The sequence below is a fragment of the Falco punctatus genome, assembly GCF_963210335.1.
Source record: "Falco punctatus genome assembly, chromosome: 16".
NCBI classification, from domain to species: domain Eukaryota; kingdom Metazoa; phylum Chordata; class Aves; order Falconiformes; family Falconidae; genus Falco; species Falco punctatus.
This window is the reverse complement of record NC_137596.1, coordinates 4,903,450-4,931,294: the sequence shown is the minus strand read 5'-3', so window position 1 is coordinate 4,931,294 and position 27,845 is coordinate 4,903,450. Positions and strand designations below refer to the sequence as shown.

The following is a 27,845-nucleotide window of genomic DNA, read 5'->3' as shown; positions in this document are numbered from 1 at the left end:
AAACCATTAGAATCTGAAGAGCGAACAGAAATTGGAGATAAAAGGTGATCGGGTGCTTCAGCTCCCTTGGTCCCCAAAGAGACACTTGCAGCCTGGGGGGATGTTAACTTGTGGAAGGGACTTCTAGGTGGTGCTGACAAGTGGGAGGAAAAAAAGGAATAAATAGGTACAAATAAAAGGCCAAAGGATGTAGGTGAGGAGCCCAATTTCTGCAAGGGGTGGCGGTGCAAAGGTGCCATCTGCCAGCCCAGAGCCACCTCTTCATTTGGGGGTAAGGAGCTTTGACACAAACTCTGGCAGTAACAAACTGCCTTTAAAACTTATTATTATTTTCTTTAAATTATTTTCATAAGGGTTCTGGGGCTGTTGGGAAGCTTAATTAATTAGTTAAGATGTTTTCCACTCTTATTGTGCCTCTGCTCAAAGGCTTCTGACAGTAAATTCTCATCAAGTGGAAGATCTAATAAGTGCCAATTATTGAAATTTGCTAATTGCCAGATAATAATAATGCTGATTAATAAAGCTTTTAACACCACTGTCGATTTGAAATATGGGCACATGTGCTGCAACACCATTGGTTTAAATTGTTGTTTCTTCTGGTTTGTGGCTAAGTGGGGTAAAAATCAAGTTGGTAGTAGTGTTTTGGGTTTTTTTTTCCCTGTCAAAAGAGCATATTGTTCTAACCCTTGTCTATAAAAACCTGCTAAATTCATAAGCAAGCGATTTAGAAATAAATAAATAAGTGCAGGAGGATAATGCATCACAGAGAAGCAGTTCGTTCATTTCCTTGACAAGTGTAATTTAATTTTAATTATTTATGATTCTTCATAGCCCACTAGTAAATGTTCTGTAGTATATTTTGTAAAACTAGTGAAGTCTTAGTAATAGGAGACCTAACTTGAGCACGAAGCAGCGGGAAGACACAGCTCGTCTCTCGTCTTCTGGTTATTCCGTATCGGACAGGTGATTTTTTGCAGAATTATCCTTTGTGGATCCCACCCAGGCGGGCCTGCTGCTGCTCCGCACGTGCCGCTCGTGTGGGAAGCAGATCCCAAAGCTTTAGTCTGTAAAACTTTTTGAGCCGTAGCAATGGGACAGAGCTCCAGCAAAGGGGGATGCTTGCCCTCGGCACGCTGCTAGAGCATCCCAAGGTGGTGCCCCTTGGGGTTTGCTATACTGCTGGGGAGGTTATGAAGTTGGGTCTTCCTCCAAATTATTCCTTTTTTTAATTATTTCTGCTCCTACGTGGAGCAAGGAGGGGAGCCTGCTTGCTTCGAACTTCCCCAAAGGGGAAGAAATAAGTGTGTTCCTGCGGCGTGGCGGTGTTTGGGGTGGGTGCGGGATGCTGGCATTCCTGGCCGCTGGCATTCCTGGCCACTGGCATTGGAGGCACAGCGGATGGATCCGCTGGATCCGCTGGGCGGGCGTACCCAGAGCAGCATGGGGCGTGGAGTGGAAACCTAAATTTAAATGTTAAAAAGCTTTTGTTCATTACTGGTGGCATTTCCTCCCCCTCCCCATTTGTCACTTGGAGCAGAGCTGTGACTCTTTTAATATCAAACAAATAATAAGCTCCCTCTAAAGTGATTTTTCTGACAAGGAGCTCAATATATTAAACTTTATCTATATTTTAATAGCCAATTTCACACCAAACTGCCTTCTTAATAATGTATTTACCACCTGGGGATATTATTCCAACCCATCTGGAAAGAATTGGAAATTAACTGTCCCTAAACTGAGTCTGTGTGTGCTTTAGATGCAGCGGAGATAACAGCGGTGTCATTCCTAGGGGAAGTGGGGGAGGAAGCTCATCATGCGCCGAGTAAAATGTCAGCAGCAAAGGCAATAGCTGGCGGGGAAACGGGGAAACGAGTGCTTTCCTTTTTGCTACCAAGGGCCCAGTCCCAGCCCACCTCAGGAATATTCAGGGAGCAGCTGGTAGCACCTCAAGGGCCTCTTCTGCGCTTGTAAGAATAGAGAGTTTGGGTTTCCAAGGATGCGGCGTGGATGCAGGCTTGGTGGAACACCAGCATCGTGCTGGGCAGCCCCGAGAGCCCCACAGCGTGGCGCTGGTCACCTGCCACCACGGGATCGGCACCCTGCTGTTGCCAGTGGGTGCTCAAAGGATGGGAAAAAGTCATGTTCCCCCAAGCTGGTGCTGCTAATGAGTACTAATTCGGTTGGGCAGTGCTTTGAACTTGCTCCGTTGTGGAGTGGGTCCTCTCTGGTCTCGCTGATCTCATCTGAGTCAACACCACCTGATGCAGCTTGCAGCATCCACTCTCCATGTGTAGGTGCAAGCATCTGTGTTTGGAAAACATCATTTTGTTTAGTCTAAATCACTTACATAGTTATTGTCACTGTTGATTTACTTCCTACAGTTTCAAGAGGTGGACCAATTCAGCTCCCTTGGTGCTAGTTTCTGTGTAAAAAAACGTGAAGGTCCCAAACCTACACAACTGGTGTCCCCTCTCCGGTGCTGGCGTGATGGCTGTCCCCTCCAGCCAGAAAGCAAGGCAAAACCCAATACCTCCTGTGGTTCTTTTGCCCTGAAAATAGAAGAGTGGTAGGATGCCTGGTTCAGAGAGCTGTCACCCTAACCGCAGCTGGGCTTAAATCAGATTTTGATTCTATTTTTTATCAAATAGAAGTCTATCTAGGTGATGTTACTCATTCCTGGCTGTACAGAGCATCCCTCGCCTGTGTTTCCTGGCAGTGAGGGGCTACCAGGGATGGCCTTGCCTGGGACATCAGGTCCAAGCCAGAAGCGAGCTTTTCATTTGCCCCCCAGGCAAAAAGCCCTTCCACAGCCTCCTGGGTGGCCTTGCCAGGGAAGAACCGGCTGTTTGGGTCAGGGCAGTTGCATTTTATGCCAGATCTACTCTTCAATTACACATTGGACTGGTGATGGCTGATAAAGGGTTCACAGTGCACAGGCATCACTGCCAGCATCCCCACCGTGCGGTGCAGCAGCAGAGACTCTCCTTGCGGCAGTCTCCCTGGCAGAAAAATCACAAAGAATTTCGCCGTTTTCAAGTTTTGCTTGAATTTGGCTGTGCTTGGCAGTTTGTTTTTATTATTCATATATTTCTCTGAGACTTCACCGGCATTGAAGCAGATTAAACTTTGCAATGTTTCCTTTTGTTTTTAAAATAATTAAGGGCAGCTGCTACTTAAAGTCAACTAAAACATCCTAGTTTTTAGATAAAAGTGGCTCATGTTTGTTGTTATAATGAAGTAGTTTGACACAGAGATGAAAGTCATCCGCTGTTTGTGTTGTAAAAACTGGTTCTGACGCCATTTTTGAACAATGTCAAACTGCTCCCTTACATTTGGAACAAGACACGCTTTGATCTAGGAAAAAACCCCAAGATGTTTCAATCAGAACAGAGAAGCAGCAGCCCTTAATGATTTTAAAATAGGATCAAATTGTAAAATGTTTCAATCATTATGTTATGTCACATAATGACATCTTTGTAGCTGTGCTGTGTGATGCTCAGCATTGCATTTAGCATTGTGAAGTGTTTTAGAAATAATTCAAAATAATCTAAAATGCTGAAATGAAATACTGAAATTGCAAAGTGACTCTTCAAAGCGTCAAAGGAAAATTCTAGTTTCTGGCATTTTTGGAGTCGCTGAGCTTGTCGGAAAAAAGTGTGCAGGCACTTTTGTATTTTTTATTCCGGAACAGAAGAAAAACAAAGCGTGGAGAAGTTTAAAGCACCTTGTGAAATGGAAATTCTCCAAATCGACCCATTTTAGCTACAAACCCATACGGCTGCAGTGCGAGGGGAGACACGGGAGGAGGAGCGGGGCTCTCCAGCTGCGGCAGCGCCCAGCCCCTGCGCATCGCCCGAGTTGCTTTGGGATGGGGTTGGAAAGCGATGTGGGGTTTGTGCATCCCTGCACTAAACTGGGGCACTTTTTGGGTACCTTTCCTCTTTTGCTGCTTATACAGTTTCCCATCGGAGGTGCCAGGAGGGGAAGGGTGGAAGCAACAGGGTTCAGGTTGGCATCCTGCAAGGTCCAAAGGGCTTGGTGGCACGGTACCCTGGTCCTCAGGGACTTCCCGGGTATTGCTGCTGAGTATCTGGGAAGCAGGGGAGGGTGATGGCCATCTCTGTGGTCCCCAAATTGTCAGCTAAGCACGGAGACCACGTGTGACAGACGGGGGTCAAGGAGGAGAGGTGCATAAAGACTGCTTTAATCCTGCCAGGGGAGGATATGAGCGCTGACAGTTACCTGGGGACCCTGAGATACCAGAATCCCTAACTTAATCAGACAGATAACGGGAGCAGCTAGAGATGAGGCAGGAGCAGGAACTGCCGAACAATAGGAGCCACCCCCCCGGGCCCCGTGCTGCGACTGAGATAATAAACTATATAAAAATCTGTCACCGTGCGATAAGTGATGAATTAGAATCAATTATATGTTTAAAATAATAGACCTCCCCATGGTATTACCCTCCAGAACGGTGATGGCTTCTGCCTGGGCTTGGCAGCGGTGATGGCAGGCTTGCTGGCATTGTCACCAAGCGGGGCTGGGACACTTCGCGCAGGCGACTTTGCAGCACCGGGGAGCTCGGCGTGGCGGCAGCCGAAATCAAAACTGGCAGTTGGGCTTTTGGCATTTAATTTTACATTTCCTCCTGGTCCCAGCAGAACCGTGCAGCGTGTGGATGAAAACGGCTTGTGCCATGCCTGCAGCAGGCATGGCTGGTGCGGTGACCTCCAGCCTGCTGTTCCTCGCTCTTTGTGGTTTTTTAGAGATTTACTGTTTTTCTGGCATTATCGGCCACTTCACACGGGAGGCCTCGCTGCCACTCCTCCCTGCGTGGAGCAGCTATTTCCGAGCTGCTGAGCGCTGTTCTGCTAAATAACACTGCTTGAGTGCGTTTTTCCTCTCCCTCAAACACCAGGAGGACAGCTGAAGGTGTGAAAATGCAAGATTAACCCCGCGAATTATCTGTTGTAGGATGCGCCGTCAGTTTGTGAGTGCTGGGCTGGCAGGAGGGGGAAGCATCCAGCCTCCATCGCCCCGTTGCTGCACGTCGGATGCGGTGGTTGGCAAATGCTCCCAGCAAAGCTCTTGCAGGGTGGTGGGAAGAGCGTGCCTGTCTACCCTGGTACTCAATGTGGGTTGAAAACAGTGTTATTTGTTTTTTGGACCATGCTGCTTGCAAAGGGGCTGAGGAGGAGGACTGGGGCTTGGGTGAACACTTCACCTGGAGGTGGTGGCTGTGTTTCTGAGCTGGCCTGGTGGTTTTGGTGAGGATCAGACCGGTGTGCTTGCTTTTCCTTTGGAAGCAATGATGCTGCAGCTTGTAGGCTCACTGCAAAGGGTTTGGAGACTGCTGGCCTCAGTTGGTGTCCTTCCTAGGCTCATTTCCAATCCCGGCCTTTTCAAACAAATGCATAACCCTGCACAGGTGTTCTCCGATGGTTTTGCAAAGATGTATATTGCTCTAATTAAAGTTGATATTTTCCCCGCTGAATGCAAAGGCTGTATCTGCTGCCCTCCTGCAGCCGTGCCCCATTCTTTCTGCAAGCTGGGGGGTCTTCCAGCTCCCTGCACTGACAGGAGGAAAAATATTCTTTGTCCATCAAAGGTTGAATTGGAAACCCGTGCCTAGCCTGGCTTGCTTTATTATTTTGTTAAATAGCACAAGTTGCAGCTATAAAGCCCCTGGAAGCCTGTACTAAGCAGGGGCGCTGGGACCAGTGCTAATGGATTGAAGTGAGCGGCTCACCAGCCACAGGGGTGCCCTGGGATTTCCCTTTTGAATCTTATTTACATTCGGACTAACGATAGCTCCCAAGCTTGGCTATAAATAATTTCTCGGAAAGAGTTGTCTAATTAAACGTACAGCAGCAAAGAAAGTACTTTTAACCACAAGGCTGGTGTCCTAATGAACGTAATCACTGGATGGGGACAGCTTAGGAAACAGAACTTGACATCTCCCGGCGGAGGCAGAGAGATGGAGGGGAAACATACTTGGGGAGAATTCCCAATCAATATTTAATTGTGTAGCATGTAATCTGCCTTAGTATTTTTTTTTTAAATAAAATTAAAGCCCTGCAGAAACTGGAGAACCTTTAAAGCAGATTTGGGGGGTGTGGGGGGTGTGGAGGGAGGAGACTTATTTTTTACAGCTGTCTGGGGAGGGAACAACATCTAACTGCCCCTATAGGCTTGCAAATTGTTCTGTAGTTGGCAAAACGGTGTTGACAGCATGGATTTACAGCCTTCTCCCATCCGCCACAGTCTTCCTCCTTTCCTGGTGCCCCAGTTCTGCTGCTTGTAAGCCGGGGAATACAGAATTTCCCCCGGCCCTCACAGATGTCCAGCTGTAGCTCACATCTGGAACGCGTTTTGGGAACAAGAAGTTGAGTTGTCTACAACCAGCCCTGTGCCAAGGTGCTGCACTGCTCAAAGAGGACTGAGCTGGTGGGAATGGGTGATGATGGGCAGAAGCCATGTGCTGCAAGCAGGTGGGCAGGTCGATCCCAGTCGAGCTTGGGAGAGCAGCTGGTGCTGAGCTGGGAGGTCTTGGCTGCGTGTGGGAGTAGGTGATGGTGTAAATGCCTGAGGAGTGGCCGGTCCCTTGCAAGATGGACCCATGTTCAGTAGGGCAATGTGTCCCCATCTCTGTGAAGTGTCACACCAGGTGCTGGTGGGCCCTTGGGAAAAATCCGTTGTGCAAAAGCATCTAGGGGCTGTCCTGCCCGGGAAGCAGTGGTGCCGCTGGGGCAGCGGGTGTCCTGCAAGAAACGTGCATGTAGGTAGGGAGTGATGGAGAAGCAGCCGTTGCTGGCACCCATCGGGTTTGTAACAGACTCAGAGCCTGTGTCTGGGGGTGAAACACAGCCAGGCAGCTCCCGTGCAGCCTGTGCGCGCCAGCTTGCACGCTGCAGAGTATTTGGATTTGTCAAAAGACTCAGGACACAAAATTAGGGGGCCAACCGGCATAAATCAATGCATCTCCAGTTGGAGCAGAGCTGATTTATGCTGGCAGGCCCATTGTACCTTCCAGCACGGAGCAGGGTGTGGGAATAACACGGCCCTGAAGCATATTCTCCTGGTTTGTAGTGGTGGCCCTAGCAGGGAGATGCAGCGGTGGGATGCTGGTGTCTTTTCTGCCTGTTGCAGCTCAGCCTGCGCTGCCAGCCCTTGGTGAAAGCTGGCTCCATCCCCAGAGAAAACACTCCAGCTCTGCTGCGATTAATCTAATCGGCCACTGGATGTCAATGTTGCCTCATCCAATTACGAGTGGGAAAGTCCTGGATCTTCAAAAAGAACGAGAATATGCTGCTGTCGGAATAGGGGCGCTTGGATGTTGTTTTCTTCTGCAAAGTTGGCTATTAAGCACCGCAGGGCCATGCGCGAAGGGTCCGAGGAGGAGACGATCATTGCTCTTGTTTTGCTCAGCCAGGGCAGGATTTGATCCAGCCTGCCTAAAGACTAAGCCCTGATTTGGGACGAAAAGCTTCAGCAGAATGAAAAGCTGGCTACAAAGACATATATCCCCTTCTTCAAGGCACAGCCTGGTGTGTGCTGTGTTGGTGGTGGTTGGCATCAGGCCCTTGTGTGGTGTTCAGGAGGATGGTGATGTGTCCCCCGTGGAGCTGGGAGCAAGGGAGGTTTGAGGACGTCTAGACAGAAAAGACAGCTCTAGAAGGGGAGGGTTCTCGGCAGCGTGCGAAAGCAGATCGGGATTTAAACATTACAGCCTGGCCTCCTCTCCGTTATCCATCTTCTAGCCAGTCGCGGGGAAGCACAGACAGCAGCTGCATCCTGCCAAGATTCATGATCAAGACCGCCTCTCCCCCACCTCCTCCCTCCTTTCGACAAATATTTTAAATCCCGGCCCAGGTTTGGGAAGCAGGTGCAGCAGCTGGTCTCAGCAGCCTGCCTGCTCGCTCAGGTGGGGCATGGCTGGGGGGAGCCCAGGTCCGTGGGAAGTGGGAGCCCTGAGTTTTGGTGCGGGTCTATGGGTATGGCCCTGCTGGGGTGAGCAAGGATGGGGCAAGATGCGCCCCTGTCCTCTCCTATGTGATCCGTGGTATGAAACCACTTAATATAGACCTCCCCCCAAAGCAGACCGGGGGTTACAGAAGTCGTGCGTGCCCTTTGCTTGGGTAGCACATCCCTGGCAGCAAGACCTGTGGGCTGGCTGGGGGCAGTTAAAGGCAGGACGTCGCTCCCCTGAGCTGGCAGCCCGCTGCCTGCCTTTCCTAGCAGTAAAACGGAAGGAAAATGGGCTCGTGGTTTCCATCCCTTTGGAATGATTTTCTCCCCCCTCCACGTTGAGTTCGTTTGAGTGCGTTAATATCTCAAATTTAATGATAAGTCTAACGGAATTCATTTATAAGATAAATAAGATGTTATTAGTACATTAGTAGCAAAAAATGTGCAAGGACACTGCTAATCTAAGGTGAAAATGCCTTCCTGCGTGAAATTTAATTAGCAGATTGTGTTCTATTAGTGACTTTTATGGGGAGTTCATGAAAATGAATACAAATATGATCCAGGCAGCCTCTCCTGCGAAGTGAGAACCTTGCTAACCTCCCCTCCCTCTCCCCACCACACTGCTGCCAAGAAAGGGAAGTGCCAATGTGTCCGATCCCCTTACCAGAAGAGGACTTTCTGAAGGCAGAAAAGCAGCCCCTGGCCACCTTGCAGCTTAGGGCTGTGGTTAAAGGGCAGCCAGTCTGGCTGTCACGCAAGCCGAGGAAGCTCACAGCAAGGAAAATGGGATGGGGGAGTCAGAGATGTCCCGTCTTTCCCCTCTGCCTGAGCAAGCAGCTGGTCAGAGCTGCTTTTCTATGATAGGAGCAGTGATGGTTATGGAGATCTCCCTTCGTGCGTCGAATTTTCTCCCTGGCCAGATGTCCTGCAGCAGTCGACGCTGGTAGCAGAGGATGCCAGGTCCTGCAGAGGGTCCATCACAGAGATTCAGCATCAGGCTGCCATGTGCTGGCAGACCTCTGCGTTCGTGCGAGCCTGTTGGCGTGTGGTAGCTGCAGGGAAATGGATCCCATCCAAGAACATCATACATCTTTTAAAGACTTATGGTCCCCTAGCAAGCCGGAGGGTGTTGTGCAGCTGTTCCTGCCAGGCTGTGCTGGAGACCAGCCTGTAGAGATGTGCTGGTGTCCCTTTTCCTCCTGGCTCACCTTGTGGAGCCAGTGCAGCAGGTGCTCCCAGGAAGGAGCCGTGGAGGTGACGTTGACGAGTCATCCTAGGTTTTGTGCTAAACACCAGCACTTGGGGTGATTCCAGAGCTGGAAAGCATTCCCACGCTGCGTGTGGTTTCAGAACTTTACAGATGACTTAAGAAGGAAAAACATCTTGGCATCAGCAAGAAAAAGAGAAAGAAAGAAAAGGTTTCTCTGTACTTGGTCTTTCCTGGGAAGACTGTCTTGCACACCCTGCTTTGGGAGTAGCTGTCACTGCGGCATAACCGCCCCCCCCCACCCAAGCCCGGTCTAGGACCTTCTGTCCCAGCCACGGTGTGCAGCTATGGGTGATGTCCCTTGGTGGTGCTGCTGGCTCCTTGCTCTTGGGACCAAAATCCAGGGGGAGATTCTACCTCAGCCAGAACCTGGAGCCATACCGCCGTTGGCTCTGGGGTGGCCGGGAGGGCTGGACACTGTGCAACAAGTGGCCCATGCAGACTTTATTTGAAAGTGCTTGTGAGGGTGTTGCAGCTCCAGGGAAGCAGAGGGAGGCTTTGTGCACTGAGAAGTAGCACGAGAGCAGTCGCCCTCCCCTTAGCAGACCCGTCCCATCCCTTGTGTTCATGCAAAATGAATCCAGTGATCCCTGCCAGGTTTTTGAGGCTGGGGCAGAGTCCGGTACTTACTGCTGCCGATGCAGGAGGCATCTGGTGGTGGTTTGAAAGACCCTTCCCTCCTGTCTGCGGGTGCGGGATCCAGCTCTTGCTGATTTCTTTGCTGAACAGAGGTGGAACAGCGAAGCAAATGCATGGGGAGTCATTATTCATGCAGATGATCCTCACAATTCAATAGAGGTAATTAGGGGAATGATGGAGGAAATTAGCACTTTATGCAGGTTTATTAATATTAATAAAATGATTCCATGGTTAAAAATAATAATAATAATATTAATAAATAAAAAAAGTGCAGAAGAGCTCTGTGCGGCTACTAAATACCAGCCTGCTCCAGGCAGTGATCAGGCAGTAGCTCAAATTAGTCTTCAGAGAGAGGGTTTTTGCTCTCCCTAAAGATGGTATCATAGAAGTCAGAATGGATCGAGGCATATTTGGGGTCACTTCTTGTTTCCCCACTTTTATCTTCCACATTAGGGAGAGGAGCTGGTCCTTAAGGCATTGGAAAGTTGAGTGGCTTTCCTTTGATGTGCCAATGGTCTTGAAAATAAGATGTTCCCTGAGAACTGCCTCTGATGCCTGTTGTCCTCTTGCTTCTTCACCTGCTTTGTAGCTGTCCTAGCAAGAAAAAACATTCCCACATCTCCACTTGCCAGAGGCTTGGTGTAATGTGGGTTCCTGGGTCTGCCACGAAGATCTGTTTCCAGTTTGCTCTCTCCGTTGTGTTTCCCATTCCCTCTCACACTGATCCCAGCAGAGGACTGTGGACCACTGCCACCGATGTGCCCGGTGGCCTTGGGAGAGTTGCTCAGCTCTCCGCATGCCAGGTATGCTGGAGAATTTGGAGGAGGTTATTTGCAGAGGGCGAGGAGATTATCAAATTAAAGATGGCACAGAATGGTGTTAATGAAAATACATGACAAATGTATTTAAACATGCAAAAAATTAATTAGAATTTTTAGTATTAGAATATTGTTAAAAGTGCTTACTGAAGCCCTCTGCTTTCTTTAAAGATCAAGGCTTTTTCAGTTTCTTGCATGCTAAGAGGAGGATTTGGGGGAAGGAAAGGAATAATTGGTACCAAGTGGCTTCTACAGAGGGCAGTGGGACTTTCGCTTTGGATCTTGGAGCAGGATTAGGCCTGGCTGTACCCAAGGGAATACCTGGCTTGCCTCAGTTCTTTTAGGAAGGCATTAATGGGGTTTTGCAGTCATCAAGGCACTTCTTTGCTGGGTAGGAGGGACATCTGCAGAGGTTCGGTGTCAAACTGGGGACCATGCGTTAGTCTGAGGATGGTGGAGGATGGCAGCAGGCTGCTGGCAGCGCCAGGAAGGGCAGGGAAGAGCCCAAGCGGGCTGTTGGACTTGCAACTCCTCCATCCGTGGGAGATCCATGCACCTAAAAAACCCACTGGGGGAGCAACGTAAACACGCTCAGAGACCTGCTGAGGTCCCAAGCTGTGTGCTCTCTGCCCTCGGCACACCCAGCATCTCCCTGCTTGGGGCACCGGGGAGCTGCGAACACGCCGGTAACAGCTCACTCCTGGCTGATCTGATCCTGCTCGGAGCTCCCGAGTTAGAGATGCCGGTCTGGTGGGTGGTGCCAATTCCCAGAGCCTTCTCCATCCATCTTTATTTAAATGGGAACAGATCAGAGCGGTTGAACCCGTTGCTTTAATGAGAGATTCCATTATATTAAGCAGTAATTGCAAAAAGTCAGTTTCTGTAATTAAAAGAAAACCTCAGAGCTAGACATGGTGGCTTTCTGCTGGTGCTTTACACGTGATCTCCAAAGACCTCCGTCCTCAGCATCTTATTGCTGGAGATCTTCATGTCGACCCTGCTTCCATCTCGCGTGCGGGGGGCGAGAGTACCCAACGCTTCGTCTCCTCTCCAGTGAGTTGTTGCTCAGCTCCGGGTCGGGAGCCGGAGGGGTGTCCCTCGCCCACCCACCCGTGTCTCAGGAGCCATGACCAGGGCTGTATATCCTGCACCGAGGTGGCAGAGCTGGTGAGGGGGGGGGGGGGGGGGGGGCAAGTATTTCCATTCCAGGGGAATCTGCAGGGCTGGAGGTTTTAATTGACGGAGCGGGGAAGCAACCCTACCTCCCAACTTGTAAACTAAGCAGATCTGGTCGGGAACTGTCACCACAGGAGAAGAAATACGAAATCTCTGGGGCTGTGTATGCAGATTAATTTTTCTGACTGTGTCTCTACTTAAAAGTAAGGAGATGATGAAAATGCTTAGGGCATTTTAAATGGACACAGCAGAGATCTGATTCGGCTCCAGTGAAATCTGTACAGATTTTATTGGGTGTTGGCTCACTCTAAACTCACTAACACCAGAGTTTAGCGCACGGCTGAAAAATAATTGGGATCCTTCTCCTTATTAACTGAAAATATTCTTAGATAAAGGAGAAGTAGCAGTCTTTTTAAAATTGTTATTTGATTTGGGTGGGTTGGAACGCAGGAGAGCAAGGAGGTCGGTAACGCTGAGGTGAGACGCTGGAGTGCTTGCTCCCCACCTTGATGCAGGGTGCAGGTGGGCTCGCACCGAACTCAGGATGGGTCACTTCTCCAAGTGATGGAAACCCTCCAGAGGTGAAGTGGACCTTGAAAGGCATCCAAGGATGTCTGTGTGTTTGTCAGGCTCCCTGCGAGAATGCAAACTGACCATGTGAGAGATTACAGGACAAGGCTCATCTTAAGATGATTTTTAAAAGAAGAAGAACCCAACGTGAACCTCCCTTGGGCATGAATCAAGACAACTCCAGGCCTAATTCTGCTCCTGGTCTTTGCCTCTGTATCCTTGAAGCAGCTGAGCTGGGTGTGCCTGGTTTCTCCCCGGCGGTGTGCAAGGCGAGCCTGGGGAACCCTTGCAGAAAATCTCTTTGAAATAAACTGTGACCCCGCAGCTGTCAACCTGCGGTGCATCCCATTCCAGGACATGCCGGCTGTGGGGGGTTCATTTAGGGGCAAAAGCAGGCGAGACGCATGGTGACCTCTCCCTGGCACAAGGATGGGGATGCGGGTGTGTTTGCCTCCCCAGTTCTGCAAAGACCCTGTTTGCTTTCCTTCTCCTCCTGGCATCTCTGCCTCTTCCAGCAGGCAGGAGCGGAGAGCTGCCCCATCCGTGAGATGTTTCGAAGGCTTCTGGGTGGTGGCTGCTTGTCTCAGGAGAGCGGGTGCGTGTGTAGGTGCAAAAATGAGTGTGTCAAGGCAGAGACAGGCCCCTGGGCTCACCGGGGTGACGGTGGACAGAATGAGGAGTGCATTGCTCCTCGGTGCATCTCTTGTGAGGGTGGTGGAGCCATTTGGGACACTGCAAAGCGAGGTGCTTCTCTCACGCTGCAAGGCACGAGCAAGGGAGAAGGAAGGTTTTGGATCTCACGTCTGTCTCTGCATGATGAGCTCCCTCAGCCGTTTCTCCAAAGTAGGATGTCTGGACCAGGCAGGCACACCATCCCAGGCAGCAAATGTAATTCCCTTGGTTTTGTTTGGAGGGACTCAGACAGAGTAGCGTGTGCTCCGTCGTGATGTGGTTCGGTGGAGAAAGACATGCCAGGGTGGTCAGCCAGCCTCGTGAGACGCCCTCCTGCTCTGGCATCAGCCATCTGGTTTCAGGGGAGGTTTTTAAGCACCCGGATTGCAGCCACAGTAGGTAGATACAGGGGAAGTTGCTGCTTTTCTACTCTTGTCAGGAACATAGGAATGCCCCAAAGCATTGCCCCGTAAGAAATTAATAAAGCTGGGTTTGGTGACTAATTGAGGACTGGGCAACTGTGAGTGCGTTTGCATATGCCTCCGTGACGCACAGCATCCAGATCCTCAGGGTTGTGGTGTGAAGGGAGGAACCGTGGATGGACAGGAGAGGGAAAGCCACCCCAGCTTTCCCCATCTTCCCTTCCTGCCTCCCCTGGATTTCAGCTGCCTGAGTTTTTCACACCGTGCGTTGGAAACAATATCTTGGTGGAGCCTTGGAGCCATTTGTTTTCCGTTTAATTGGCTAGTGTGGAGAAAATAACGAAGGGAAGTCATGCAGGGGAAGTTCTCATCGGTGCTGTTTTTGGCAACAGTCACAACATCCTAAATTTATTTATTTAATTGCATTATTAAAAGTATAAATAAAAATAAATCCAGTAGAGCAGCCGGATCTATGCTTTGCATCTCTAAAATAGAACCATAAATGCCACGGAGCACTGGGGGAATGATTTATTAGCCTGTTATCGTGAGTGACTGGGACGCTTTCGATGGAGTCCTTGCTAATTTCTAACAGCTGCATTAAATCACAGATGCTATCAGCTATTACAAAATAATCACCCAGCGGTCTGCAAACCAGCATGAGCCCAGGGTCAGCGCTGGAGCCCTTCATTTGTTTCACATCTCAGCCCCTCCGATTCCTGCGAGGGTGGGAAATAAATAGGACTTGTAGCGGCCTCATTTTATCATCCAGGAGTTGACAATAAATAAAACCTCTATAAAACTTTTTCTTAAAGGAGTTTGGACTGGAATTTGCAACGAGAGGAAACCTTGTTTTGCGCTTAAGTATGGCGGTGTGATGTCAGGACTCCTGGGTCCTATTTCTGGCTCTGAAAGGGAGCTTGCGTTTGCTGATTTATCGGGCAGACAGAGGATTTCAGGGTTTCGTCTGCAAACGGAGCTGGAAGGAAGAGAGAAAGTCCTGTGGCATTTAGGGACGTCTGTCTTGGCTCCTCCGCCTTCGCTCCTTGGTGCTGTTTCAGACAAGTCACTTAAATTTCCCTACAGCTTGACTGCCTTCCTCTCGTTTGACAAATAACGTGTGTGTTTATGTGGCTGGGCTCCGGAGGGGGTTAATACTTGGCCTGGAAATCTCTTTAGAAGTGCCAATTTGTAGCAACAGAGAAACAACAATGAATAGGAGAGGCTGCGAGGTCCAGAAGAAGTGAGCAAGCGGCTGCTTATCAGGATGGTGGCTTGCAGAGCCAGCCGCAATAGGAGGGCTAGTCTTAAAGGGTGAAGGAGATGGGAGGGGAAAAAAAAAATAAAAAAAAAAAATAAAAATCCAGCAGTTAGGAAGAAAATGCTGCCCATCTGCAACGCTCGTATTTTTCTTGACAGTTTTGCTTTATGTTAGAACAGCTGCTTAACATGACAAATGCTGGCTTTAATAACAAGGTACGTGAGGAGATGCAGGCTGGGCGGGCAAGTGATGGAGCTCTCTGGCTTGTTGTGCTGCCTGATGCTCGTACCTGGGGATGAATAACCTTGGGCAGGGTGACCCTGGTGTCTTGCACCAACCCTGTGCAGCTTGAGAAGATCGTTTTGGAACCTGTTTTGGGAACACTCGTGGTTTTGCAGTGGTGTCTCCTTGTTTGAACTGGTGGGCCTGAATATGGCAGAAGGAGCCTCAGGGCTATTTGTTGGTGGAGTTACCAGCTCCTGGTAGCAGCTTAGCTTACTCCAGAGCCATGTGTCCATGGGGAATGTTGCATGGAGCTATGCTTTGGAGGGACCCTGGGCTTCCAAGGTGGCCTTGGGCAGCTCTCTCCTTTCTCCAAAGGTACTTGGGTTCCTTTGTCTTTTCCTGCCTCGTTATTCTCTCTGCAAAATGGGATAACGGGCTTTGCAGCTTGCAGGTTGTTTCCTTACTGCGGTATCGGAGATTGTCGGGTTGTCAGCAACCTGGAGATAGCAGGGTTTGCTGACAGCAAGCAGAACTGAGGCAGTGCTGTGTACAGAAGCCTTGCTCAGCCTTTGAAACTGCAGTCAAACCCTCCCCCAAGGTTACTCTTCCTCATAAAGCATGCTTAGTTTTGTTTGCTGCAAACCTCGATTTTAATCCCAGAATCCAGACAGAGCTGGGCTTTGAAGAGAATTGGGTTGGAGTCAGAAGTGAATGGCTCAGACCAGGCTGACTCTAAAAGATGAATTAAAACTGACCTAGGAAGATGGAGATGTTCACATCTGCACCCTGGCTTTGCAACTTGCATATTTATCTCATTGTGCCCAATACCACTGGGAATAAATCAGCACGGAGCAGATCTGCCGGTTCGGATAGCGGGGGACCTGCACTGGTGTCTGCCCACAGCTCAAATCAAACTGCCAGGGAAGTTTTCCCAAGCCTGCAGGAACCAAGATCCTTCCCTCACCTAATGGGTTTTTTTCCCCTCCCTTCAGCCCTTAGAAGCAAGAATTTCAAAGGTGAAAAAAACCCCCATCTGCACTGGCCACAGAGGGGAAAGACTGAAAATACTGAGAATTATTATTTCTCCTGGGACTTGCAGCCCGTGAAGCCTGAGTAGTTCAGACAGGCTGAGAATAAGTGTTTAGACCTTTCCCTGCTTAACACGACTGCCAAACCTGCCCAGCAGCAGCACGGTGCTGAGCGTGCAGGGGCAAGGATGGGGAACAGGGGTGTTTTTCTCCCCAGTTCTGCAAAGACCCTCCCCTGCTCCCAGTCCTCCGGCCTCTGCATCCTCCAGCAGGCAGGAGCTGAGAGCTCCCAAGCCAGCTGCCCCGTCAGCGAGATGCTCCTGAAGGCTCCTGCGTGGTGGCTGCTTGCCTTGGGAGAGCGAGTGTGTCTGTAGGTGTGAAAATGAGCGTGTGAAGGCAGAGGCAGGCTTCTGGGCTTGCCCAGGGTGGTGGTAGGCAGGGCAAGGGGTGCGTTGCTGCGTGGTGAAAACCACGGGGCCATTGAGGACCCTCTTGCTTGACAGGAGAGGACCATATTGGTGAGGATGAGGAGTGCATGGTGGGCAGGTAGAGCTCAAAGCGCAGTGCTTCAGCTCTCATGCTGCAGGGCACGAGCCTTGCTTGCAGGGGAATACAGCTTTTCAAGCTCCCGTTCATCTCGATGTAGCTAGGCGTAGTTTTCTCTTCCTCCCTCCCTCTTTATCTTTGAATTTTACTATCTTGGCCATTTTGCCGATACCAAGGCAGGTCTGAGCCTTGGTCCTGGCTGGCAAACCTGCAGGGCACCAGGATCTGCAGTCGGTTACGTCTGCATTGCACGGGGCTGGGTTGGCTGGGGGATGTGTGGTCCTCCTGCCGCTGAGCAGGGGAGTAGGCTGTGTCAGCCCAGCCAGCTCCGTGGCAGGCTCTTGTGTCACCCAGGTGTGAAAGATGCCAGTGCACACTGAGGATAATAGCGTGATACGATTTTCCTTTCTTTCACCTTCTAAATGTGTGCTGGGGCCACTGTTACTGAGCCTCCCAGGACAGCCAAGAGCATGGTGTTTCCTTCTTCCAGCATCTAGCGTAGGTTGCACGACTGCGCTCTGATCATTTCTAGGTCTCTGTATTTCGTAAATAAGCCTGGAGGCCAGGCAGTGGCTTCACATTTAGAAACATCAGAGCGATGTGATATCTATTTATTTGGCCTTTTACTGGTTCAGTTAAAAGCTCACAAAACACTTCGTGAGCATCTATGAAATGAGGCTTGTAATGCTCCCAGGAGAGGGAAGAAATGTTCCTGCTCCACTTGGCAGGTGGGTGAAGCTGCGGGGCTCCGAGAGGCTCGCTGCCTTGCCTGCAGTCAGGGTGAGACTGTGGTAGGTGCAGGAGTAAATCCCAGCTCCTCTTTTCCATTTCTAGTCTGTAATGGCTTGTAAGACTCAAGTGCACGTTGCATGCCCAGACTCAGCAATGCCAAGCCGTCTGTGGTCAAGATCTCCCTTTTTTGGTGTTTCTCCTGTTCCTGGACTAATTTGGGAATGTGGTTGTGCCTCCAGACCTTGTCCCAGTGAGAAGTCATTAGGTGGGACGTAAACATGGTACTGATGATAGAGAAACTACATCAAAGCCAGCCTGGCCCCTTTGCTGTCAGAGCTCCCTCCCATTTGCACATCTTTCTGGAACTCCTCCATCTCAGAGATACCTTCAGGTCTGTCCACGCTCCTGGCCCCTTGGACCTTGGGGTGCCTCAGCTGGAGACCACCAGCCTGTGCATGGCCTCTTCCTGGTTGCTTCTCCTTTGCCTCTGTCTTTGTGGTTCAGGTTCAGCTTGTGGCACTGGAACGTTTGCTGTGGCTTTTGCTAAACTCAGACCTCCTCCCACCACCGAGTCAGGCTCGTTCGTAGGGTTTGGGATGAACCCGAGATGCTCATGCATGGTGGGCAGCCAAGTGTGTGTATGGCCCTTGGCTTTCTCTAGGCTGGTAGATGATTTTGCAGAGGTGAGTGTATGTGATACTTGTGCTCCTGCTCTGCCCTGGGCAAGAGGGCTGTGTCCCTCCCTCTGCAGAAAAGCTATGTCGGTTTTTTGGGCTCCCCCCCAGTCTCTGGGGCTGGGAAGATGGGGTACATGCACCGTGCTGCACCGTGGCTCCATCAGCACCCGCTCTTCAACAGCAACACCCCAACATCACCTCCCATCTCCTATGCTCACCTTGGGGCTGGGGGGATGCCCTTAGAGGTGGCAGTGGGGGGAAGCGGGGCCATCGCCCTGCCCCGTGCTCGGCCATGCCCGGCCTGCCTCTGTTGGTAACCTGCTTTCCCTCCCTTCCCCCCCCCCAGGGCTTTGGGCCTTGGGTGGTTGGAGCAGTTCCCCCGTCCCCTGCAGCTCAGAGGGTTCAGAGCAAGAAGGGACATTTTGCAACCTCAAACCTTGCCCACCCTGCCCTTGTCTGGGGGGGCGGGGGGAATGGGCTCTGTCACCCACCCTACAGCTCCGTCCCCGTGCACGGTGGCTGTCCCCAGCAGCCCTCAAGCTGCAGCGCGCCCAGGTACCCGTAACACCCTCGGGTTCCCCTGAGCAACCCATGTCCTTGGGGGTGATAGTGAAGCAGGTGGGCTTTTAATTGCTGCTCACTGTCCCAGGGGGGTTTGGCCTCATCCTGCCCAGGGGCAAAGCCATGCAGGGGTGGAGGCTGGCTGCCTCCCTCCCTCTTCCCTCAGGTTCTGTGGGGCTGGAACCTCCCAGGTGCTGCAAATTGCCTGCACCCTATAATTCAGGGGCAGGCAGCGACTACCTACATCCTCTTCCCACCCCTGAATAAATTTGCCTGAGTGGGATGCGCTTGCAGGTGCCTTCAAGCCCCCCTCGGTTGGCCCTATGGATCAGTGCAAGCTGTAAGTCCCCTCCAGATTTTTCCCTCTGCTTCCCAGGGACGTGGGAAATTTGGGAATGGGCTCCTGGAAGCATCTCTTTGGCAAATGCCAGCAGGGACTATGTAATGCACTGGGGTTGGTTTTTTTTATTTTTTTTGTTTTGCTTTGTTTTTTTTGGTTTTTTGTGTGTGCTGTTTGGCAGTTGGCTGGCAATTTTTTTTTTTTTTTTTTTTTCTTTTTTTTTCAGGCTGAACTTTGGTGTGTTTTGATATGGAAATGTTTTGGCAACGAAGCAAAATGTCACATGTCTGTAATACCCCCACCCCCACCCCACACCCTTTCCCTGGAGAGTCAGGTTTTAAGGGAAGGATAGCATGGGATTTGAAAACTTGCCCAAACGCACTAAATACCAACAGGAATGGCAACACAAAAATCTTGGCAACGCGAAGAAAATCTTAACATTTTGCTTTCCTTAGTTAAAAAAAAAAATAATATATATATATATAAAAAATTAAATTCCTGGATCTTTGTCAGAAATGCTGCTGGAAAATGAAATCCTTGCCTTTCAAGCTTTTTGGGCGATGTTGTGACGGCTCCGCATGGTTCTGCTGTTCCCGAGTGTCCCAGCCCCTTCAAGGTTTCCTTGAGCAGCGCAGGGTGTTTTCAGAGTTGATATTTTTGCTTTAATATTTGGTGTAATGAGGGAGGCTGCTTTTAACTCCGCAAGGTGGGTGTCTTCAGAGCTGCCTCCTTTTTGAAATTCAGTTGTCAGGTTTACACGCAGTTTAAGCGTGCCATATGTCTCTGGTTCAGTGGAGGATTTTAGCTGCATGCTGAGCATTAAGTGTAAAGTAATCCCGGTAAAATTCGCAGCCATGGCCGTGCAGCTGGGTGGGTGTTGCAGGTCCTCCTGAAGCACGACCTGCCTCGCCATGCTGTCGGCGTGACTCCAGGCTGGGTTTCCATCTTCTTGGAAGGATTTTATGGAAGAAGGGAAGATTTGTTCATGCATTTAGGGCACAGGGATGGTGTTGGAAGGGCTACCTGGGCGTTGACTGCTAAACCAGTCCAGCAGTTGGGTGTTAGCGAGGAGCTGGAGTCTTGAGTTTGCATTTTCTGCCCAGGCGAGCTCAAGCACTGCGATCAATTTGAAGAATAGGCTGCATTTTTTTCACAATTACCTCAGCAGTTTTTTGTTTTTTTTTTTTTTGCTAAATTCATGCGATAAAATGCATTAAATGTAACAGCACGGAAAATAAAAGTTCGGTTTGCAGAGGGAGCCTGATTTAGTGTGAAGATAAAACAAGATAAAACAACTGGAAAAATTAAGTGGGGATAAATAAATTCTGCCAGAGAGGCAGGGATGACAGAGGCGGAGAGCTGCATGCGTGCCATCGGCCAGGCAGCGGTCAGTGCAGCTGTGAATGGCTTTCCTAAGGTTTACATCCCACAAAGGGGGTGATGCTTTGCCATACCCCCCCTCCCCCACACAGGCAGATAGATGCTCAGCTTTATCCTGGGACTGTGAGATGTGATTCTCCCTGCTGTGCTACTTTGCATGGGGTGTGCGTGCTGCTCCTGCCCATGCACAGTGCTCTCCATGCATGCTCTCTTTTTCGGGTGAAGGAATGAGAATATTCGGCAGCAAATGGGAAAAGCAAGAAGCAGGGTGGCGGGGCGTGGGGGAAGGTGTCGGGATGGATTGCCAAATATGCTGGGTAAAAATTAGCAGCTGCAAGTGTGCAAGAGAAAAGGTGGAGAAGAGAGGGGGTAGGGACAGATGGAGAGAAGGAGGGAGAGAAAGAGGAGGTGGGAGAGAAGGGAGGAGGGGATAATAGTGCAGAAAGATATTAGTTAAAAATCTTATAGCCACAAGCCCAGACGCCATCTGTACGTAGCAGGATACCAACAAGACACAGTGCTCTCTATTCACCATGGAGGTGTTACATATATCTTGGCCAGATCGCGTGGTCAGGATGTTCAGGATTAGAAATTTCACATGCCCCAGGAGAGAGGTGCCTTAAAAGAGCCCTGTTTTCAGAAAGCTGTCTGGAAGCCGGGGACTGGAAAGGAGCTGTTGTCTTTGAAAAAGCTTCTCTGGGGTTTCCAGAGGGAGATCTGGAGAACTTCCACTTCCACTAGTGCTGGAGGGCAAATCCCTGGGAGCAAGGATTAGCTCTTTGATTAAACAAGCCCAGCTCCTCCAAGGACTGCTGTCCCCTACAGCTCTGCTGGGTTGTTGCTTTCTGGGTGAAGCATTAACCCCTTCAGTTGCAAACAAGGCTGAATGGCGTAGAGACACCAAAGTGCATCTTGGAAAAAGAAAAGAAGAAAAGCAAGTTGCATCTTTCCTTTAAGATTTAGTTTTCTTTGCCTGCTGAGGACTGTGCTTTTCCCCTTTGAGAAGGACACGGCGGTTTGGTGGGCCCTTCATGGGAGAAGCTGCTGTTGTGGGGTGAAGTAGATGCCCCACTCTTGGCCGTGTTCAAGGCCAGGTTGAACGTGGCTTTGGGCAACCTGCTTTAGTGGAAGGTGTCCCTGCCGATGGCAGGGGGGTTGGAACTAGGTGCCCTTTAAGGTCCCTTCCATCCCAAACCATTCTGTGATTCCATGAAGTGCATGTCGCTGGTACAGCTGTGTCCATGCTTGATAGCGCTCCCCTACCCAGTCAGGGTGCTTGTGGGAAGGCCATAGCTTATGAATATCCGTGTCTTGTTGAAAAGGAGTTAGAAATACTCTTTGGGGCTCTTCTGGAACAGGCAGTGTCTCAAAGGATGCTCATGAGTGGGGAGGTGACTTGCTGGCCAAGTGCATCAGGTCCCGGTGGTGCTGCAGTCTCCCCATCTCTCACCACTAATCTCAAGGGAGCTGGGTTCACCTCCTGCTGCACAGAGGGCATCTCAGCATGATGAGATGGGGAGAATAATCTGGGAGTGGCAGGGAGGCTGGAGAATCAAATCCAGGCTGGCTGTCCGTAGGTCCTGGTGGCTGCAGGCTGCTCCCCAGCATGTTGCCGGAGCAGGAGCAGCGCTGCCTCTGAGCTGCTCTGTGGCCCCCGGGCTCTGGTCCCTCACTAATTACTTCCAGGCCTGTTCTCTTGACATTTGCAAGCTCCTGATTAGAGCAACGAGGGAGAAATCTCTGAGGGAGATGGAGGCCAAACTGCACCACTAATAAAAGCTGAGATTGACAATCGGCTAGGAGGCGAGAGACGGGGAGGTGGAGGGACTCGTCCTTGCAGTCTCAGTTTCTTTCTGAGCCTCTGGGATGATGAGAGAAGGTCAGGGCTTGTTAACGTCACCATGAGGAGCAGCATCCGCCACTGCCATATGCCTGATGCCCCCAGGGCCTGTGCCAGCCTCTGTGTCCCTCTCAGCTAGACGATATTTTTAGACACGGACCTGAACTGAAGCCACCTGCATGACTACCCCATACAATCTCAGGTCTGCAAACTGTCTGGGTATGAAAGCAGCTCTGCTTTTGTCTGCTGACTTCGTGTTTGCATCCAGATTTTGTAGCCTCTTGGCTTTTGAGTTCTTTTTCCCTTGCCCTTTTCTCCCCCATATCCTGGCTTGCTGCCTTTGTTTGATGGCAGTGTGCTCCCTCAGGAGGTAGTAAACCAGGGCAATGGGACCGGGAGATATTTGTGCTGGGGTGGTCCAGAAGATGGGGACAGGAGAGGCTGCTCTGGCTGCCTGTACCCTCTGTCAGATGCCCAAAGCATCCTTGGGGATGAGAGCAGTTGAGACGAGATGATCTCCAGAGGTCCCTTCCAACCATGACCATTCTTTGTGTGATTCTGTGCAGACGTATCTCCGTCAGTCTCCTGCATAGCTGTTCCTGGCTGTTGGGTCCCTACCCAGTTAGGCAGGTTTCTGTTACGTAAATATGTGTAACATTTGCTTTCCAGCCCTCTCTTTCCCCTCCCCGATGCCCCATATAAGCTTACCTGTGCCCAGCTGTCTGTTGCAGCCAGTTTAGCTATCTGTCTATCTGTCTATGCCTTTACATCTGTTTGTGTAGCTATGTCTCTCCAGCCTCCTCAGAGGCTTTCTGAGGCAGACAGCCTTTCCGCCCCCCCCCCCGCCTTTAAATCTCCCTTTTCCTGAATTGCACTGGCTCTGGCAGGCTTTCTGCTACGTACACTCTACGTCTACAGCTTCCTATCCCAAGGGGTAAACACAATCTTACCCGGCAGAGCTTCTGGTCCCTGCAACATCCACCCCCCTGGAGCTCACCCTGCTGCTGGATGAGGCTCAGCAGCACCTGGGGCCAGGCTGTCTTACTGGTGGGGAGCTGCAACGGGTTTATGCTGACTCCTTTCTGCTGCTGCTCCCTCCCTGCCAGCAGACACAGTTCCTCTGTGCCAGGATGGGAACAGATTGGGAGGGAGATGGGGGTGTCCTTCCTCTCCATCCTTCCCCCCGAAGGATGCCTGGCATTGAAGCAACCAGCCTTGCATGTTCAGGGTTAAGCCAACTTTTCAGCAGCTGAAAGGCTTTCTTTCTGACGGAAAACTCAGCCCTGCTTTTCTCCGTGCTTCCCTCTGCTCCTAGCCTGTCCTATTTATCCAAACTGCAGTGAGCATCCCTCTGGTGCCTGCAGCCATAGCCGGTGCCTGGAGCCAGCACGCATCCCTGCAGTGCTAGCCGGTGGCTAGCAGTGTTTGCAGGGTCTCTGTGTGCCACTGCCGTATACAAAGGACCTGCTATGCTGCTAATTGGGCTTGGGATCACTGGAAAACCCTTGCAAAACCTCTTTATTAGCTTTAGCAGCTGTGTTTGGGTCTCTGGATGAGCTTGGGGCTCCAAAATAGTAAAACTTTCGCTGGTCAGGATGCTCCTCCTCTGGTCCCTGGAAGGGGCAGAGCTGCCCAGGATATATTCTGTAGAAGAGGCAGATGCCCTTTGGAGGAAGGCACCCAACCGAGGTCCAGCCTGTTTTGGCTTGGGTAGGAGGAATGTACAGCACACTGCAGGGAGATGGCAGCGTGAGGCTGATTTTCTTTTGTAGGCACAGGCACAGATGTGTCTGGATGGTCACTGAGGTCTTGATGCCCTCAGTTGCTCTTGGAGGAGGTAAATGGTGGTCTCTGGGTGCCTCCAAAGCAGGAAAGCTGTTGTTGATTTCAGGTGCTGTCCTGTTGTGAGTGGTGGGGTGGAAAGCCTTTGGGCTTTTGACTGCAACGATCTCTGTCAGGGAGCGGGGACAGCAGGGCCAGGGCAGGGAGATACTCTGGAGCTCCCTTCCAGCCTACACAGTCCCGTGGGACAAGCCCGTGGTGGCAGGACACCGTTCTTCACTACCTTGCCTGCAGGCTGGCCCCAACCCCTCTCTGCTACCCGCTGCCTCGCATGCAGCGGGGTGGGAGATGCATCAACAGGTGGATGCAGGGAAAGATGCAGCGGTTGGGGCGGGAAGGGAGCCAGCACCCTGCTGCTCTTGGGGGGCTGCGGGGCGAGCGTGCCCTGCATGAGAAGAGTCCCCTCTGCGCGGGGGGTGAAATGGTTAAAGGGGGGTGGGGGTGGTCCCTTTGGCTAGTGGGAGCTTCGGTGCCTCTGCTCGCCGAGCGCGGTGCGGCAAGGGTTAAAGGCTGGCGTGTGAAGTGTGCGCCGCTCGGCTGGGCTCCCCGCCCGCTCGCCCGTGTGCGGGTGCTGGGTGCGTGCGGGTGTGCGGGAGCCAAAGTGCCGGTCAGTGATGGAGCCGCTGCCATGACAACCCCGGGCAGTCCGCCTGCGCGCCGCCCAGGGATGCTGCCGGCCAGCCGCGCCGGCGGGGCTGGGATGCTGCCGCCGCCTCGCCCGCTCCCCCGCGCCCCGGCCGCCCCGCTCTGCGCCTGAGCGGCACCGGGGGGCTCCGGCACCCACCCCGAGCCCCCCGGCTGGGCCGGCCCGCGGGGGCTCCGGACAGCCACTTCGCAAAGCCGAGGAGCATCGCTGGCTCTGCCTCGCGTCCGGGCGCCGAGGACCTCGCCTGCAGCTCCGCGGGGAAGTTTCGATCTTGCGACAGAATCGGCATTTTGGGGAGCTTTTGGGGTGTTTTTTTTTTTTTTTTCCGTCTTCGTTTTCCTTTTCCCTCTGTTATTTACACAAAAGAGCAACAGCCGGCGAACAACCCAACTCCGAGCCCGTTTTGCTCCCCCAGCCTTTTTTTATGGCCGCCCTCCCTTTCCTGCCAGAGACACTTACGTTTCCTCCTTGGGTTATAAACTTTTGATGCCAGATCTCCGCAGCGCGTGCCCAACTGAATCTTAAAGTAGCGTCTCGAGCAGCCACACATCTGTGACCTTCATCTCTTGCTCTGCACCTTCTCTCCTCCTCTTCCTCCTCCCCCCCGGCCCTCCCGTCCTCCTCCCTCACCCAAGGATACTGGGGACTCCCTCCGGATGCCGCTCGGCAGGCTCAGTGCTCGCAGACTGCCTTGCCGGGGGCTCTCCTGATCTCCGTGGAGCTCCGCATCGCTCGCCCCGGTGGTTTTGCTCCCCCCCGTCCCCACACACACGCACCCCCTCCCTCCTCTTCCCCGTCCCCGTCCCCCCACTTTTCGCTCCTGGTGGCCTTGTCGGGTGTGATTTTGCCTGTTGGAAAAGTCACTGCTGCGCAGGATGGGGGTCGGTGGGTGCTTAGCCCTGCCCTGGAGGTGCCTAGTCGTCCTCTGTCTCAGGCTGCTCTTCCTTGTGCCCGCAGGAGTGCCCGTGCGCAGCGGAGATGCCACCTTCCCCAAAGCTATGGACAACGTGACTGTGCGGCAAGGGGAGAGTGCCACGCTCAGGTAGGAGCAGCTGGATTTCTGCCTTGGGGGGGCATGGTGGTGGTGGGGGGGTTGGTCCTGGCTGCGGCTCTCGGGGGATGCTGTGCGCCGAATGGGGCTGCCGGAGGGTCCTGGGACCCACTGGACACTTTGCATGTGTCCCAGGGGCTCTTCCCCATCGTGGCAGAGCGGTCTGGGGGGGACCGATGTGCTGGTGCTGTGTGGCAGGGAGCAGGGCTGCAGGGCTGGCAACCTCCCGTCGGTGCTGGCGGGGGGCTGCGGGTGCCAGACAAGGAGCTGACAAAGGGGCTTAGGTGGCAGACAGTGAGTTAGTGCTGCCTGATGCTCCTGAAGTTGTCTCCGTGCGTGTGCCTGTGTGGGAGGGGAGGGGGGGTCCACACCGCCTGCACCGATGCCAGCCTGCATTGCCAGCGGGTTTCCAGGGCTGCGATGCCTCCGAGGTGTCAGTGTTTTGCCTTGATCACTTTATAGTCTCTGCACGAATCTGTTAATATCAAATCAATCTTTTACTCCAGGGGTGCATCTTATGAATTCTGATGGATGCTTTACCTTACGCTGTTTGCTGTCGGAGCAATGCAGGCAGCTTATATGCAGATGGGCCACTTCTATGCTGCACAATACAGCAGAGCATCCCTTTTCATTCCGTGAATGAGTTACAGGTGTACATGGTGCATTACCCATGTAGGGTAGCAGCTCTCAACAGACATCGCAGCAGCGTGGCCAGATGAGCAGATAGCAGCTCAGCCTTTTTCGGAGGGCGGCGGGGAGTCAGCTGGCGGCTGGGGCTTTGGGTCGTGCTGTGTGTGCTTCGGGCAGCCCAGGGAGGACCTGAGCCAGTTAATCCGGCTGGGCAAACAACCCTGGGAGCTGGGGGAGAAGCACTGGTGACGGTGGGGCTTGAGCCTGGAGTGAATGAGTCTGGAGGAGTTAGTCTGCTTGCTTTCCCTGCAATAGCAAGTGGCGTGTGCCCCCCCCACGAGGCTGGCTGCTCCCTCCCTCAGACCTGGAGTACCAGGGCTGCAGCAGAGAGCAGCTGCTCTTCCCGAAGCCAAGCACAGGGATGGCACGGGCGAGCAGTGTGTCACGCTCTCCGTTAGCCGCCGAGCCGTTGCAGGGATGGGGAGCTTACACTGGTTTGAGCAGAGGGTGCTGCGCTCACGTGGGAGACAGAGGCATGAGGCTGGCAGGGTCAGGCAGGCTTTCTGTGGCTCGGTGGTCTTTGTAGAGGGGAAATATTTGGTGCATAACGTGATGGTGTGAAAAAACAGGCTCTGGCTTGAGGGCTCGGTGAGTTCCGTGCTGCTGAGAAAGGCGTTGGTTGCTTGTCTGTCTGCTTCCCGGCACGGCGCCTGCTGGACTTTGGGATGTCCTGGGTGCGTCCCTATTCCTCCGTCCCAGCCTGGGACCCACTGGGACACCCTTGCCATCACCCCGTGTAACTGGGGGCCGTGGCACAGCAGGAGAGCAGAGGGCACATTTCCTTATGCTCTTCATAATTGAACTGCAATGATGATTAGCCTGAGCTGGAGTGAGCAAGGCAGTTTGAAGAGAAGACAGTCCCCCGGAGAGATGCCTTTGGCCTTGGTGCTCTTTTCCTCAGTGTCTGAATTTGTCTCCCTGGTGAAGTGTGGGGTTTGGGGCTCTCCAAGGCAATGCTCGTGGAGGTGCGAGCAGGATGGGTGCCTGCTGTGGTCGAGCTCTGCGGGAGGCTGAGCCCCTTCCCTGGGGAGCACCCTCAGCTCCAGCGCCAGCCGAGCCAGCTGCCAGCAGAGGGCTGACTTGGATCTCCTGGGTTTTTTTAAAGCTTCTGGCCTCTTTTTTGTGCTGTTTTCAAGAGGGGAGATGTTTGTGAAGCAGTCAGCGCTGGAGCAAAGGGGTATCTTAGCCTTCCTATAAGAAATTCTGAATCCCCTGGTGGGACTTCCAGTGCTGGCACTTAGAGGAAGCCCCTGCCCCAAAAGCACTTGTTCTTTACTCATTCCTCGCCCCGGCATCTGCTCCTGCCCCGGCTCTCCGGTGCGTCTTTTCCATGCTCTCACCCCCACCCTTTTCCTCCTCAAGTTTACCTTTTGCCTGCTGCAGTCTTGTTTCTGGCCTCCGGCTCCCATTTGCCCTCAGTCTGCTCCATCTCTTCTGGCATTGCTGTTTCCCAATGGTCCCCTCCTTTCTCTCCCACCCCTCTTTCCCTGCTGCTGC

At 52.1% G+C, this 27,845-nt stretch overlaps 1 protein-coding gene across 6 annotated transcripts in view; it reads left to right on the top strand.

Annotated features, from left to right (window-relative positions):
* Positions 1 to 27,845, top strand: part of LOC308054233 (opioid-binding protein/cell adhesion molecule homolog) — a 317,737-nt gene that overhangs the window by 181,572 nt on the left and 108,320 nt on the right. For 3 of the 6 annotated variants that reach the window (XM_080366685.1, XM_080366686.1, XM_080366688.1), the window contains one exon: positions 25,565 to 25,649. In XM_080366685.1, coding sequence (XP_080222811.1) covers positions 25,565 to 25,649 — 85 coding nt within the window. Of the gene's footprint in view, positions 1 to 1,366; positions 25,650 to 27,845 lie in introns of those variants that run through there. The other 3 variants (XM_080366687.1, XM_080366684.1, XM_080366689.1) reach the window with 2 other exon arrangements.